The following is a 16,626-nucleotide window of genomic DNA, read 5'->3' as shown; positions in this document are numbered from 1 at the left end:
ATATAGAGCATCTGTGAGGTGATTGTTGGGTGATGATGTAGAAAACTTGACTGTTGCATGCTTGCTAATCATCACTTGAAATTGTAGTTACTGATCAGTGAAAGTATTACCCTAGTGAACTGGATCAGTGAACTACTTACCTTGCTGTGGGATATGTCCGGATACTGGCTTCAGAGTATTTGGTAGAGGATTTTTCCAGCCCTGAGATACAGAGATGCAAGGAACTGAACCTTGTAGGGCTTTACACATGTAAATCATGTGTGGTACAACTTAGCCACTGCCGCTCCCAGATATAAGCAAGTTGTCAAAAGAAGTCTGATTGCATTATCTGGAAGCAGTCTGCAAGTACAGCTACAAGTCATTCAGTAATAACACACCTAATCACATACGCTGTATGTATGGATCAGCCCTAACTCTGCTTCTCTCTGCTAAAGTCTGCTTATTGTCACTTTTTATCACTCAAAGATAATATAACTGGGGGGCAGGGATAGAAATAGCTTTTTTAATTTCAATTATCCAGCATCTTGAGTTATCCTAAGGGTACATGCACAGCAGCATCTGGGGTTCCTCTTAACACCATTCCTTCCCTTCCTTCTAAGTTCTTAGTGTTGTTCTCTAGAAGTAGCGAATGAAAATATGGCAGAGGAAGGAATACCTTCATTCCAAGAAATCAAATCATATTTCTCAAAACTGAAGGAAAACAGTTGGGGTGGGGGATGGGAGGAGGAAATTTCATTATTTATCAAATGAGAAGCTGGACTGAATTAGTTAAGGCAAATCATGAAAAGGTTTCCGCCATTATACGCCTTAAAATTCTACTGCTTATAAAAAATAAGACCAGTTGAGCCAACAATGTAAAATCTGATACCCAATAAAAATTGCCACAAATACAGTAGGTTAAGAAGTGCTAAAAACTGACATCCCTTTTACTCCCATTTTTGGACAAGAATGTCACAGTCTCTTCTGAAGCAGTAAGAGGGAGAGTAATACTGCTGCTAATGACATGGGGTGTGATGCTTGTAGCTGTGCTTCCTTGCACTATTACGGCTGATGGTGCCAGTAATGAAAAATGTCAAAGCAAGTTTTGAAAATAACCAGTTTTATAGTTTTTAAGAAATGGAGCATCATGGCAGTGTGGGGTTGGGGAATGTACTGAATTTGACCATGACAGGATTGCTTAATTATTTATATTTCAGTAATTTCATAGGCCAGGGCTTCTTCCCCTCTCAAAAGTGCTCACAGGGACTTACATAGAACATCAAGATAGACGACTGAGCTCACACACCTTAGCTCACATATATTTTCTGTTGGGAAGATGCAATTTAAAGCAAAGAAATGGTGTGTTAGAAGAGTGTTTAACCCTTCCATTTATCCATTTATTTCCATTTATCTCTTCTTTTCAACTGCAACGCCATCCAGCCTGTTTTATTCCCATTAAGCACCTCAAGTTCTACAATAAGATATCTTGCAGCTAGGGATGGATGAGAAATCAGTTTCAGTTCATTTTGGGGGGAGAAATGTACCCAGTTTGCACTTCCCAGTACCAGAAGTGGACCCAAACATAATCTGTGGTCAAAGCCCATATATTTCTGAGTTTGTGATGTGATTCTTGCAACAAACAAACAAAATTATTAAAAACACATACATTTGAAAAACGTGCATGCAAAAATTGATACTTTAGAAAACTGGAGACACAGTTTAATTAACTGGAGAAAAGTGTATGTATCTGAAAAATGTGCACGATGGGGAAACGTGCACAAAAACATCATGAAATTTTGTCCAAAAACTGATACAGACATAAATGGGAACAAGCTTTAAAGTGGAATTCGGAGAACCATGATGAGCTCACAATTTGTGGATTCACCAAATCAGATATGCTGGTGGAAATCTTGACAATGGAAGTGAATGACTATTTTTCTGTCATTCACCATGTTGCAGTTCGAAACCCAGAATAAGAACCCTGAACGCTCCTCTTATGCAGTCTTACTCCAGTGCTACACAAAAACCTCCTCTGTGCTGAGCCAGCATAAAGGAAGGGTGCTAAAAAAGGACCCACTCCGACTGTTTAACCCATCCTGCCAACTATTGATGTAAGCAATGAACAGGCATGGGTCACCTCACAGGAGGATTTCCCTAGCAATACAATAAGGCTCATAAGACAATGCAGGAGCAGGACAATGAGGTGCGCCTTTATTGATCCCAGGAACTCCAGACTCCCCATCTGGATTTGGGCCTGAAAGACCAAGGAAAAGTGTGGGTGTCTGGAGAGTAAGCACAATTTGTGACCTTGTACAACATTACTGATCACAGGAAGTAAAAGCCTGAGCCTTAGCTTTCCATGTCCCAGCTTCGTGAAGTTTAAGCCAACATGAGATAGCTTTAACAGAAACCTAAATGGACAGGGTTGAATTGAATTGAGATAATAATGAATCAGTTTGCTACTTAGAAAAGGCAGCATTCATTCAACATTGGCCTCTCTGAGGCCAGATATTTTGGTTTGGGTATATCATGGCTTCAATTTGAAGGTATCATCTGTACTCAATAATACTCTTGAGAATCTGCAGATGCCCTTGTTCCCCAAAAAAGGGGAGGGGGGAGAAAAAACACTTTTGCAGAATCCCCAGGAGAATGTTCCACATCTGTTTCATAATGGGTCTTTTTTATGTTTGGATCTAGCTGTCCTATAGTGCAGTCACTCAGTCAGTGGGGGTTTTCTGTTTATAGTCTACTTTATCACTTGATGGTTAATGGATTACAGAGTGCAGATTCACACTTGAGCTCTCTCCCCTTTATAGCTCCTGACACAATGGATCAGAAAACTGCCACTTAATATAGCCATAATATGTCACAGCCATATCAAATGCTTCGGAGACTTCCACTGTAACAAAATACACAGAGCGCATGTATGTTTCGAATGCATGTATGCTGGCGGGTACCCGCTCTGTTATTACATTTTCTATAGATCTCCAATATCGGAGGAGGAATTTTCGTAGCACTACATTGCCTTTATCTCAAGAGAGAAAGAAATATTTATCTCCTGAAAATAATGTGTATGCTTCTACTGACTAATCCTGCTTTTTGATCTAGCATTTTTCCAAACACTGTAGCTTTGTGTTCAAGTGCTGAACCCCATCCCTTGTAAAGTGGACATGCTTCTTCAATTTTCTCCCATTATCATTTTCATGTCAGCTGCTCTACTTACAACATGCTGTTTCTATTAAAATTTTCTCCCTCCTCCTAACCAGCCATCTTCATTTTGAAGAGGCGTACTTTTTGAAAATGTGTAGATCAGATTGCTGTATTTAGAGAGAGAGAGAGAGAGCTTTTCAGTGCAACCTATTGCTTTTGGGAAGATTAAGAGGACAAACTACAGAAGGGAACACACAATTTAGCGATAAAAACCTGATACAAAACAAATACTCAATTTAGAATGCAGAGAGAGAGAGATTTAAGCAGCAGATTTTGGCTAAGAGTGGTTCTTTGACACAAGTGTAATCATTTTAAAATAGCCTTTCCCAATGTGAAGCCCTCCAGATAGACTGAACTACAACTTCCATCATTCCCAGCCAGTGTGGCCATTGGAAGTTGCAGTCCAACATATCTGGTGGGGAACCAGGTAGGGGGATGTCTGAAACAGTGGAATAAAAATATAGCCATAAGTTTGTAGCGGCTGAGCAGTGAATGGGAATGATAGGAATTGCAGTCCAACACATTTGGAGGGCACTGGTTTGGGGAAGGCTGTTTTAGTCTATGTGGTTAATCTAAGGCTGCCATCACTGCAGTCAAAACATTCAACAGGCTCGAGAACTTTAATTTGCAAGCCTGCAGATGAATCTCTGTTCTAAATACCATCTGCCTTAAAAAACAATCTTCATTTTTATATCTCACTTATCTTTTGATAAAAATTAAGGCAGCCAACAGGAGAAATATAAAGCTGCAACTGGCATCAACTTGTCCAAAGCTCCACCCGTAAAGACGGGGGCCAAGGCACTGCAAAATACTCTGCATCACCACAAGGAACACTATATTGCTGCTGGGAAAATTCATTACCCCCAGCTACTGCAAGGACTGCAGTTAAGCTCAGAGGGAATAGGGCACTCTGAGGGAAATGGGATGATTTTGATTCATCTTAATTATTCTCCATTTTGATCGAGGCAGGGAGCAACAGTAAATATAAAATACATAAAACTGAATTAAGAACATAATATACATTGTGTAAACGTCCTAAAACCATTCTGAAAACATCCTAAAATTCCCCTGGATAGGCCTGCTGGAAGAGATCGGTCTTGATAGCTTTCTTGAATGCTAATAGACTGTCAAGTTGACGCGTCTTCTCCGGCAGGCCATTCCACAGTCTGGGAGCAGCAGAAGAGAAGGTCCTCTGGGCAGATGATGTCAGCATTGCTGCTAAACAAGAAGCTGTGCCACTGCCAAGCCCCAACTCCACTACATGGGATCCCAGGCAGTTTCCCATCCAGGCACTAACCAGTTCCAGACCTGCCTAGCTTCAACAAGGTTGCTGTGATGTGTACACAATATCCACATGATCTACTTTCAGCTTCAACGTTTGACCCTTGTCTCCTATTTGGACTATGAGGATCATCAAACATTTTATTCCATGCTTTTGCACACTCATTACTGCTCACTCACGGTTTTTTGTGGGTCCTTTTGACTGTAACGCCATCCACTCCTTCTGGTCTTCTTTCCGCAACAAATCAATCCCCAGTAAATCCAATTTAATTTTGGAAAGCGAGATGGGCCACCATTCCCTGCAGTGTGCAGGAAAAGCAGCGTGATAAAAACGCCTACTGAATGGACCACGTGGTCATTGTTTACTTCCTTTTTCTTCCCCCGTGTGAAGAAAGAGGAAGTATCATGGGACAGAAGTGGGGGGAAAGTAACGGTAAGGAAACACGATCCCCCAGGTGTGATGATGCTCTATGTTACCCACTTTCTATTCTACTGCAGTACTTTTCTGATTTCCACAGTTAAATGCAGCTTACCTTCAATCACTGCTGCTCAGGGCAACGCTGACCTCACTATCTCCACATGTGGCTTACCTCCAATCACTGTTGGTCAGAGCAACCCTGACCTCACTATCTCCAAATTAAGCTTCTTCCCTAAGCTCTTAGCAGCTGATCTGGCAAAATAACTTGCAATTTCCGATGCAGCCACTGCCTTTGTATTAGGTTATCATTAGTTTATAAATTTGCTTGAATCCAAAGTATATAATCTTGTTATGTTTATGCCGGAGGTAACTGGATAAGCACAAAATATGCCCTTTCAAGAAGGAGCAATTAAAAGCTTCCCTATCCAGGTCTTCCTGTATTCTGTACTTGTTCTCTCTCTGGAATTATCAACTACACTGTAATTTAGGTGCAGTTTTGTTACACCATGATCAAGAACCATTACACAAACAATCCTGCCCAGACTATGTGTTTGACAATTCCCACACACACACATTAAATTTGGCTTCATTTTAAAAACAACAACTTGTAAGCATAGGGAAGAAAGTAATTAACTATTTTATGCTTGCAGTTGTAGAATCACACAGGAGAGGAACTGAGCATTTCATTTAACCTACCATTCTAAGGTTGGGACCATTCTGCATTAGTCTACATTCACATCTACATACCCCCACCCCCAAGAATCTCATATCATCCAGATTACCACCACCAAAAAAAAAAAGGTGGGCAGACAAGGTGCCCTATGCCAGAGGTGCCTGCAGGGTTGCAAAAAAATTGAGATCTAGATTTTCCTATCACCAGGGGAATTAGCATTCGGATAGCAAGTTTCCAGCTGTTTTGTGAAGGCCCTGATTCACAGAGCAAGCTCCAGCTTCCCTGCTTTTTACCCACATCAGTCAAGAAATGCACTGCAGCGTTATATAAAAATGAGTGCTTACTTAGTACAAACTAGAACATGCAATAAGCCCACATGCAGCAATTTATATCTGAATAGGAACATCACACAGAGATATGTTGATTTCTAAATGTGCTTTCCATGTGGGAATTTTGTAACATATACAGCAGCCTTCCCTCACATGCAACAAGCTAAGAACCACTTAACTATTCACAATTGAACTGACAGTTGTTTGCTACTAAGGTGTCTTACCTGGGACTCCATTTCAAATGACTTCAAAGGGAGGACTGGTAGTACCAGACCAAGGCAAAGAGAAGGCAGAAATACTAATTGAAACAAGATGACTTCACCTGGTACTTGGTTCTCACACTATCATTTTATTACACGGTTACTAGAACCTCAGATATGATTTCCTGCTGTCCCTTGCCTTCTTCTTTCTAAGGAACTTCTCATTTATCTTAACCTTAGCTTGCTGCCTAGCTCACTAACCATTGGCAACAGTTATCCCTTGTCTTCCCAAAATCCTGTCATCCTGCCAACTCTGAAGGACATAGAGAAAGCTGCTAGGCTCTTCTTTCTTAAACTCATAGAAGAAATAATTTCCCCACCCCATCCATTCCCTTGAGATGGAGGAGGTTGGGGAGAAGGAAGTCCTCCACTCATTCCCTCTCCACGGAAAAAAAGGAACTTCAGAATCTCCAACCTTGGCAATCTGGTCCATTTCCAGCACAATTAAAACCATTGCCATTCACCTTTAAAGTCCTAAATGACTTTGGACTTCAATACCTGAAGGATCCCGTCCATTAACCTGAATCTGCCAATACACTTGAATTATTTGAAGCCTTCCTCCAGGCAGCTCCCACCATCTGAGACAAGATGGGCGGCAATGGGGAAAAGATGGCCTTCTCAGTGGTGGTGCCCCACTTGTGGAATGCCTTTCCCAGGAGACATGTCTAGTGCATTCTCTAATATCAAAGACCTTTTCTTATTTTCCCCTTAAACTCAGTTTTATTTGTGCTGTTTTATGCTGCTTTCATTTACTTTTTTAAAAATGTCATTTTTGCTTTGCTCTGTTTGTAAGTCAACCTGAAAATAGTTTTTATTAAAGGGTAGTATATACAGTCTTAAAAATAAGTAAAAATCTTTCTGCAAATTGTTGTTCCCCACCTCGATCAAAATGGAGAGATGGGTAAGAAAAAAAATTATTATTATTATTGCAAGTCATTCTAATTGCAACTTTCCCATGCCTCCGCACCCTCACTCTACCTATCATATACATGTATGTTGAGGTGTAGCCCCTAAACTGTCCTCTCCGATTACCCTTCCTTCCATGCTCCAACTGCTAGCGACCTTGAGTCTGAGGGCCACGGGAATCAGAGACAATGTAGCCTAGACCTTACAAATATATATTTAAAAATTAAGCTATAAAAATACACCATCCCAAGCTAACAGCAACGACAAGTAGGGAAACCATGTGCCGTAGGTGACAGATACCATTTCTAGATGCCATACCTCACCTCTGCTCAAAATTTCTCCTGATCCACAAACAAAAAAAACAACAACCCATCACTCTTGACATTATAAACACCTACAATTCCTTTGGGATTTGGGGAAAACATGGAGTAAATCATCATTTTATGCAAACTAAATGTATGATGGACACATTATTACTTCTAAAGCAAGGAAGCAGTTTAATAATTCAGTAGGCGACTGAACGCCAGCTGCTGAGTAGCAGGAGAAGATTGTCTTCTTCATACAATTGGCTTGTGGGCTTTCCCAAGGCATCTAGTTAGCCACTGTGAGAAGCAGGATGTTAGACTAGATGGACCCTTGGCCTGATCCAGCATGACTCTACTTATGTTAAACTCATTGTGGAGTTGGGAAAAGGGCAACTAAAATGATCAAGGGGCTGGAGCAGCTCCCCTACAGGAAAGGTTACAACTTCTGGGACTGTTCAGCTTTGAGAAAAGGTAGGGTGACCATATGAAAAGGAGGACAGGGCTCCTGTATCTTTAAACAGTGGTATTGAAAAAGGAATTTCTGCAGGTGTCATTTGTATATATGGGGAACCTGGTGAAATTTCCTCTTCATCACAACAGTTAAAGCTGCAGGTGCCCTGCCCTCTTTTAAATCTGGTCACTCTAGTATAGCTCCTGCAGCTTTAATTGTTGTGACGAAGAGGGAATTTCACCAGGTTCCCCATATATACAAATGACACCTTCTGAAATTCCCTTTTCTATGCAACTGTTAAAGATACAGGAGCCCTGTCCTCCTTTTCATATGGTCACCCTAGAAAAGGCAAGTCAGGGAAGACATGCTAGAGGTGTACAAAATTATGCACGGTGTGGAGAAAGTGGATAGAGAGACGATACTAGAACCTGGAGTCATTTAATAAGAGATTCAGGACAGAGAAAAGGAAGTACTTCTTTATGCAGTGCTAGTTTAAGTAGGGAATTCACTACCACATGATGCAATGATGGCCACCAATTTGGATGGCTTTAAACAAGGTTTTGACAAATTCATGGAGAATAAGGCCATCAATGGCTAGCAGTCATGCTAGCTCTATGTTAGCTCCTGTACCAGAGGCAATATGCTGAAGTACACCAGTTGGGGAATATGGGTGGGAGGATGCTATTGCACTCATCTCCTACTTGTGGGTTTCTCAGAGACATCTGACTGGCCAGAATGCTGGACTACATAGACCAATGGTCTAATCCAGCACAGCTCTTCCTGTATTCTTATGTAACTCAAGAATTAAAGAATGTGTTAAAGACATAGACAAGCCAATGCTGTAAGGAAAATGCTCCTCATTCCTTCTTGCCAACCAAAAAATCCACCACATCAAATGCTGTGAACCAACAGCTGCAGTATAACTTGATGTTTGGAGGGGAAAATAAAGGAGTTTAGCCTTGAATAATTTAAAAAACGAATAAATGGCACAATAGTTTTGGAGCAGTCCACAATAGCAATCTGTGGGATAGGGGAATTCTGTGAACCTTATTACAATTCTATTGATATATAGAGCAGTTTATGTTTTACCACAGAATGTATAACTTCCCACTGCCCAGACATAGTACAACTTGCTGCATGAATTGGACCCATCTCATCTTGAATCTTCCTGCCCCAACAACAAACACCACCAATATAGACCATGGGTAGGAACTTCATATGAGGGATCAACTTGTCCAGCAAGTTTCCTTCACGTTTAGTCAACTTCTGACTCTATTCCCATTTTAACACCACTCTTAGTACTCCCCTTTTGAATCCATTTTTTCTTGCATGCACTGGGTGTGGCTATTTACTGTCTCTCAAGCAAGGGAATATGGAGAACTAACCAACCAACCTCTATTCAACACCAAACCACAATGGAGGAAAGGGGAAACGAATATGAATCTTACAGTGATAGAGATACATCCAGTTAGCTAGACCTAAATTAATACTACTGCAAAGTAAGGCTCAATGTTTTTCTATTTCCTCAACCGAGGTTAGGCAACTGGGTGCCCTCCAGATGCTTTATACTACAACTCCCAGCAGCCCCAGTCATCACAGCCAATAATCAGGGATTATGGGAGCTGGGACGACTGAGATAGAGCATCAGTAAATGGTGGATGCACACATCAACTATTTATATCTAGGGCACAATAATATCAGCATTACCCAAATTATGCACAAACAGAAAGTAATTGACACAGTGTAGTATGGGTTGTGACAGTCACATCACTATTCAAAGCCAGCTATGAAAAGACTGAAAACACAGAACACAAAAACCGGAGGCATGAGAACAAAAGTCAGCCCTCCTCCCACAAGCTCACCTTCCTTGAGTCTTGAACTTGCTCCACTGATCTATTTAAAGCATCTGGGACATGATGGGGCGAAAACTCACCTTGAAGCTGACGCAAGCTGTCTGAATTCTGCAGTTTAAGGAGTTCCCTGGTTTTATTTCAGTGGTGCAATTAGTGTTGGGTTTTCAAAGTGTGCTTTGCTAATGGGTCTTGCATCTGATCTCTCATTATTACTTTATTAATATTTACAGTTAAAGATGATGTACCGCAGAGGCAGAGTTCATATATCTATTCTTGTTCTCGACACACACAGAAAGAACAGTGCAAGCCGCTCAACTACCAGCTATAAAGGAACAGCTGACTAAGGCACAACATTATGGCAAGAGCAGCAGATTATGAAGTTTCCTGTAGGAACTACTACAGGATATCCAAGAACAATTACAAGGGATAATATGAGATCTTTCATTTCAAGGATAATCAGCCAAATCTTGCCTCTATTGAAGTTAATGGAAAAGCTTCCACTGACATCAAGGGATCCAGGATTTCATCCTATCTATTCTGGCAAGCAATATGGGACTGCTTACACAAAGGCTCAAAACATCTCTAACACAGTCCAGTGGAAAGCCAAGTCTGTTGTCACAGAGTATTCATCACAAGGGCTCTGGAGTTCACTGCACAAAGTTAGGCCACTTTTAACTGCACTGCTTCCATGTCTACACTTGTCACATGCTTCCAAGTGTGTATACTGCAAGGTCCATGCACTCCCCAGAGAAGTTATCTTTTCTCGACCTTGCAAGCATATCCAACCTTATTATGCATGTTTACACACAGACGAAAAGGTAAACTACTTGGATAAGACATATACATACGGTTTTGCATGGCTGAAGCTTTTCACTTAAACCAATATTGCCACATTAAGCCAGGACCATGAACAAGAACTGGATTATGCAGATGGTGCTCAGTGATAACTTTGCAACCAAACTCCCCTTCCCCGCCCCAGAATCTCTTTTGCTCAGTCCATAACGCTGGCACTGCTCGTCATCAGCACAAAACATATGTATGCAAAGCTAACCAGCTCACCGCTCTGACAGCATTAGCCCATCAATAATCCGTGGATTAGGGAAACATAAGTGGACATTGATACCTCATAACATATCAGTTCCATAGCAAACAGTACAATACACAGTGTCAAGTCAGCACCGGGTTTAGCTTTATGCAATTAATATGCATCTTAATTTTTCAAGGGTGGAGTGGGGGGAGAACAGGGGGAAGAAAAGATTTTCCTCCTAAAAGCTTGCTAAAACACTCCAAGGATGCAATATAGTTTGTGGGTTTTATGTTGTTCCAGGGGCGTTGTTTAACCAAGGGGGTGGGTTGTTTATGGGAGAAATATCAATCTGTATCCCGACCTATTAAAGCACGGCTTTCACCCAAGGGTGTTGTCATAGGTACTGGATGGGAGAAGGAGGAGGTCAAACACCCAGGCTTCTTCTCCTAATGTTGAGAGCCTCCTGTGATGAACTAAATCAGAGATTACACGTCCTCCTCCTCATTCACGAGCCCTTCCCACTCCCCCGAGTTGTGTGACCTAAGAGCTAAGGAAAAATATCGGAGTATTTAGAACAAGAAAGGCTTAAATATGATATGTGTGTGTGCGTGTGTGTGTGTCACACACTATATATAGTCTTTCACCTAAATGCTATTTAACGTGGAGAAAACAGGCAACACTTCAGAAAACGTTCTACATATGGGAGCGATAAAATCCACGCCTACATATACGCTATATATGCTAAATGCAAATCTATCCCCATACATATCTATTATATACAGATGGATGCCCCCGCCTACACTGAAATGGGGCTTTAATCAAAGGCAGGCACCATTTGTCAAAAGATTTATCGAGAAGGATATACCTCGCCGTCAAGAAGATAAAGTGAGGATCTTACTCTAAACCGACACTGCTAAAAAAAAAAAAAAAACACCCACCATTCACACAACTGCAATGCAGCTTTTACTACCCCAACAGTGATCCCCACCACCACGCCACCCCGACCTCTCCTCTATACAAACAGCAGCCGGGGGGCTCGCTCCGGTGATCCCAGCGTTTTCACAATAAGAGATTACCGATGCATAATAAGATTTATAACAATGAAGAGGCCGAAGGAGAGGGGGAAGGGGCGAAGGATTGAGAGAGAGAGAGAGAGAGGAGAAGAGAAGAAGGGGTGGGGGAGGGGAAGGAACCGGGCGAAAGTAAAAAAAAAAAAAAAGGTATATCGTTCACTCACCTTTTACTTGAGTTTCATATTCTGCTATGATCTCTTTGTCTTTCTTGAACTTTGTTTGAGATGACATCTTTGGAAAGATCGACCAAGATCCCAACGATCTTTATTTTTGTTTTCTCTTTAAGAACGGAAGAAAAATAAGAGAAAAGCAGCAGCAGCAGCAGCCGAAAGTGGTCTCCCTCCCTTCCCCGGCTCAGTCTGCTCTATTCGACCACAGGGAGACAGTTTTTGCAGCGTGTATCCGTTTCACTTCGCAGCCGAGGAGACCGAAGAGCTTTTCCTTTGGCCAGAAGACGCCCCGGCATTTGCCTTCCCGACCGGCAGCTGCAGAAAAGGAGAACCTGGGTGTTGGATGAGAACGATCGAGAGGTCTCCTGCCCTTGTGCTAACCAGCAGAGTGAATGGAGGCGGAGTGGGAGCAAGGAGGGTGTGTCACCTGCACCCGAGTAGCCTTTAGAGCGCGGCGGTGAGCTGGAGAGGGCAGCTTTAAAAATTAAAAAATAAAGCCCAATAAATAAGTGCAATAGATACAGCCAAGCGAAGGGGAAATTAGTGGGGGGAAGGAACAGAGAAAAACAACCCTCACACGCAAGGGCTCCTCCTTCCTTAGCATGTAGGCAAGCCCATGGCAAGGAGAAGCTCTCTGGCTGTAATCCAAGGGAAGGTCAGGTTGCCAAAAGGGCTTGCATTTCGCATCCTCCTCGCCGACACCACCCCTTCCAAGTAGGCTCGAAGCTCCGAATGCAGAACGGGGGGAGGGAGAGCCAGCGAGAAGTTAGTTGGAGGGGCTGCACATGCATTGGCTCGAAGCTGCAGCGCTGGTGCACGGAGCTGCTTTTGACTGCAGGCTTGAATTAATTCTATCTTCCCCCCCCCCGTCACGTCACGCACAGGCGAGGCCCCGCCTCCCGCATTTTGTAACAACTGACACATTGTAGCCTACAGGACGTTTTAACTCACTGCAAGAGGAAGAGGCAGAATTCGGCTCTGGCGCGCGCGGGCAGAAACTGCGAAGACGGCGCTTAAGGGCGGAAGAGGAGACCTCTCGCACCCCTCCGGTGCTTTCTGCCCGGGGTCCCGGCGGAACAGCGCCTGGGCTCCTCTCCCTTCTTTGGAAACCAGCTTCCCTGGCCACAGAGAATTGGAGGGGCGGGCAAAATAGAGCGAGAGGCAGATTACGTATAGATTTGTTTATTCCTTGGCCTTGATCTCATTTTCGAGGTGGTACGTTGTTAGCATTGAACAGCGTTCACGAGCTAGTTTCGCGGAAAGTTTGAGGGAGGAGGACTAAATCAAAGTCTATGTTGTGCTGCACTTAGGCTCTTGCAAGAGACTCGTATAGGTAATTTCTTCCGCCACGTTATTACCAATGATCTACAGTGCATTCTGTGTACGTTTTACTCCACTCCTGCTCAGGCCAGTCTTAAGTAGCTGCCTGTTAGGATTGCAGCTCTAGAGCTCCATCAGACGAGTGTTTTACTGCACACTCGTTACTGGGCACTCTCACAGATTTTCTTGGGTCCCTCTCATGACAGTCGTCTGCCTCCTCCGCGCCTCCCACCCCTTCTAGCCTTCTTCGAGCTACAAAAAACCCACCCCAATAACTCCAACTTATTTTTAAAGATGGAAGTTGCCGCTATCTCCTGCTGCATGCAGGAGAAGCAGCGCAATCAAAACGGCCCATTGAATGGTCACATTGTTTACGCAAAAGAGGAAGTAATGAGGGATGAACGCGCGGATGGAGTAGTGATGGTAAGCAAACGCGATTTTCACCCATATGATGACACTCTTAGACAAGCGTTTTATTGCATGCTCATTGTTAGGCTCTCATGGATTTTCAGTTTCCTGTCGTTATGTCATCTGTGTTCCCACACACACACAGGCAGAGAAGTGATGGTAAGAAATATGATTTTCCCCCATGTGATGACACTCTTCGAGTGTCATTACTCAGGGGAAATTGCATTTTCTTACCATTGCTTCTCTGCCCATGCATTTGTCCCTCATTACTCCCTCTTTTGAAAAAGGAAGTAAACAACTTATACAGTCGTGTGAAAAAGAAAGTACACCCTCTTGGAATTGTATGATTTTACATATCAGGACATAATAACAATCATCTGTTCCTTAGCAAGTCTAAAAATTAGGTAAATACAACCTCAGATGAACAACAACACATGACATATTACACCATGTCATGATTTATTTAACAGAAATAAAGCCAAAATGGAGAAGCCATGTGTGAAAAAGTAAGTACACCCTTACTGCTTCCATAGGAATTAAGATGCTAAGTAGCAGACAGGTGCTGCTAATCAAATGCCCGTGATTAATTGATCATCAGCAAGTATGACCACCTCTATAAAAGCCAAAGTTTTTTTCAGTTTGCTGGTCTGGAGCATCCAGGTGTGTGTTAACACAATGTCAAGGAGGAAAGACATCAGCAATGATCTTAGAGAAGCAATTGCTGCTGCCCATCAATCTGGGAAGGGTTATAAGGTCATTTCCAAACAATTTAAAGTCCATCATTCTACAGTGAGAAAGAGGATTCAAAAGTGGAAAACATTCAAGACTGTTGCCAATCTTCCCAGGAGAGGATGTCCCAGCAAAATCACCCCAAGGTCAGACCGTGCAATGCTCAGAGAAATTGCAAAAAAAACCAAGAGTTACATCTGACTCTACAGGCCTCAGTGAGCATGTTAAATATTAAAGTTCATGACAGTACAATTAGAAGAAGACTGAACAAGTATGGTTTATTTGGAAGGGTTGCCAGGAGAAAGCCTCTTCTCTCTAAAAAGAATGTGGCAGCACGGCTTAGGTTTGCAAAGTTGCATCTGAACAAACCACAAGACTTCTGGAACGATGTCCTTTGGACAGATGAGACCAAAGTGGAGAAGTTTGGCCATAATGCACAGCGCCACGTTTGGCGAAAACCAAACACAGCATATCAGCACAAACACCTCATACCAACTGTCAAGCACGGTGGTGGAGGGGTGATGATTTGGGCGTGTTTTGCAGCCACAGGACCTGGGAACCTTGCAGTCAGTAAGTCGACCATGAACTCTTCTGTATACCAAAGTATTCTAGAGTCAAATGTGAGGCCATCTGTCCGACAGCTAAAGCTTGGCCGAAGTTGGGTCATGCAACAGGACAATGATCCCAAGCACACCAGCAAATCTACAACAGAATGGCTGAAAAAGAAAGAATCAAGGTGTTGCAATGGCCCAGTCAAAGTCCAGACCTCAACCTGATTGAAATGCTGTGGCGGCACCTTAAGAGAGCTGTGCATAAACAAATGCCCTCAAACCTCAATGAACTGAAGCAACTTTGTAAAGAAGAGTGGGCCAAAATTCCTCCACAACGATGTGAGACACTGATAAAGTCATACAGAAAACGCTTACTTCAAGTTATTGCTGCTAAAGGTGGTTCTACAAGCTATTGAATCATAAGGTGTACTTACTTTTTCACACATGACTTTTCCATTTTGGCTTTATTTCTGTTAAATAAATCATGACACAGTGGTTATGTGTTGTTGTTCATTTGAGGTTGTATTTACCTAATTTTTAGACCTGCTAAGGAACAGATAATTGTTATTGTGTCCTGATAATGTAAAATCATACAATTCCAAGAGGGTGTACTATCTTTTTCACACGACTGTATGTGGCCCATTCAGTGGGCTGTTTTGATCCCGCTGTTTCTCCTGCACGCAGCAGGAGATAGCGGCAACTTCCGTCTTTAAAAATAAGTCGGACTTACTGGGGTGGGTTTTTTGTTGCTAGAAGGGGCAGGAGGCAGACGACGACATGAGAGGGACCCGCGAAAATCTGTGAGTGCAATAAAACACTTCCGTCTTCAAAAATAAGTCAGATTTACTGAGGTGTTTTTTTTTGTTGTGGGAAGAAGGCTAGAAGGGGAGCAAGGTGCATGGGAGGTAGACGACATCGTGAGAGGGACCCACAAAAATCCATGAAGCCCAATAACATGCAGCTAGGTGTGGCCTATTGGTTTCAAAGGATTTAGCCATGTCTAATTGTGTATAAGATCAGGCTTTTAACTAGAGAGAGTAAAAGCTCCATCCGATGAGTGCACACTCGTCACTGGGTACTCACGGAGTTTGCTCAGGTCCCTCACATGATATTGGCTGCCTCCCGTGCGCCTTCTGCCCCTTCTGGCCTTTCTTGTGCAACCAAAAAAACCTCATTAAGTCCGATGTTTTTTTAAACTCGGAATTGCTGCTCTCCTGCTGTGTAAACACGAGAATGTGCTGTGTTTTTTAGCCCTACTCTCTTTGCCTGTGGTCCTGCCTGCCACTGGAATGTGACCCCTGAAAGCTTCTCCAAAACTGAACTTGCCCCTCAGGCTGAAAGAGGTTACCCAACCCTGTCCTAATGGATGCAAGTTCTATATACATCTTGAAAGTTAACAGGGCACCCAACAAAAGAAGCTCAAAGATCCATGCATGCCAACTGAATATTAGAATCAAGGAATTCTTCATGTATTATTTGTTATGAGCTGAACAGTCCTGTGGCCTAAACCTAGGGTGGCCATATGAAAAGGAGGACAGAACTACTGTATCTTTAACAGTTGTATTATAAAGGGAATTTCCTCAGGTGTCATTTGGAGCTGCAAGTGAAATTCCCTCTTCATCACAGCAATTAAAGCTGCAGGAGCCCTGTCCTTCTTTCCATACGGTCACCCTACCTAACCCT

At 42.7% G+C, this 16,626-nt stretch overlaps 1 protein-coding gene across 4 annotated transcripts in view; it reads right to left on the bottom strand.

The window, feature by feature from the left end:
* Nucleotides 1–12,277, bottom strand: part of SRGAP3 (SLIT-ROBO Rho GTPase activating protein 3) — a 215,266-nt gene extending 202,989 nt beyond the window's left edge. For 3 of the 4 annotated variants that reach the window (XM_063121465.1, XM_063121466.1, XM_063121468.1), the window contains exon 1: nt 11,930–12,277. In XM_063121465.1, the coding sequence (XP_062977535.1) occupies nt 11,930–11,996 (67 nt within the window). In that variant the 5' untranslated portion in view covers nt 11,997–12,277. Of the gene's footprint in view, nt 1–9,674; nt 9,693–11,929 lie in introns of those variants that run through there. The other variant, XM_063121467.1, reaches the window with a different exon arrangement.
* Between the last annotated feature and the right edge of the window lie 4,349 nt (nt 12,278–16,626).

This window comes from Elgaria multicarinata, chromosome 3 (genome assembly GCF_023053635.1).
Source record: "Elgaria multicarinata webbii isolate HBS135686 ecotype San Diego chromosome 3, rElgMul1.1.pri, whole genome shotgun sequence".
NCBI lineage: Eukaryota > Metazoa > Chordata > Lepidosauria > Squamata > Anguidae > Elgaria > Elgaria multicarinata.
Note: the sequence above shows the minus strand (reverse complement) of the source record. Positions and strands in the feature narration are given on the sequence as shown.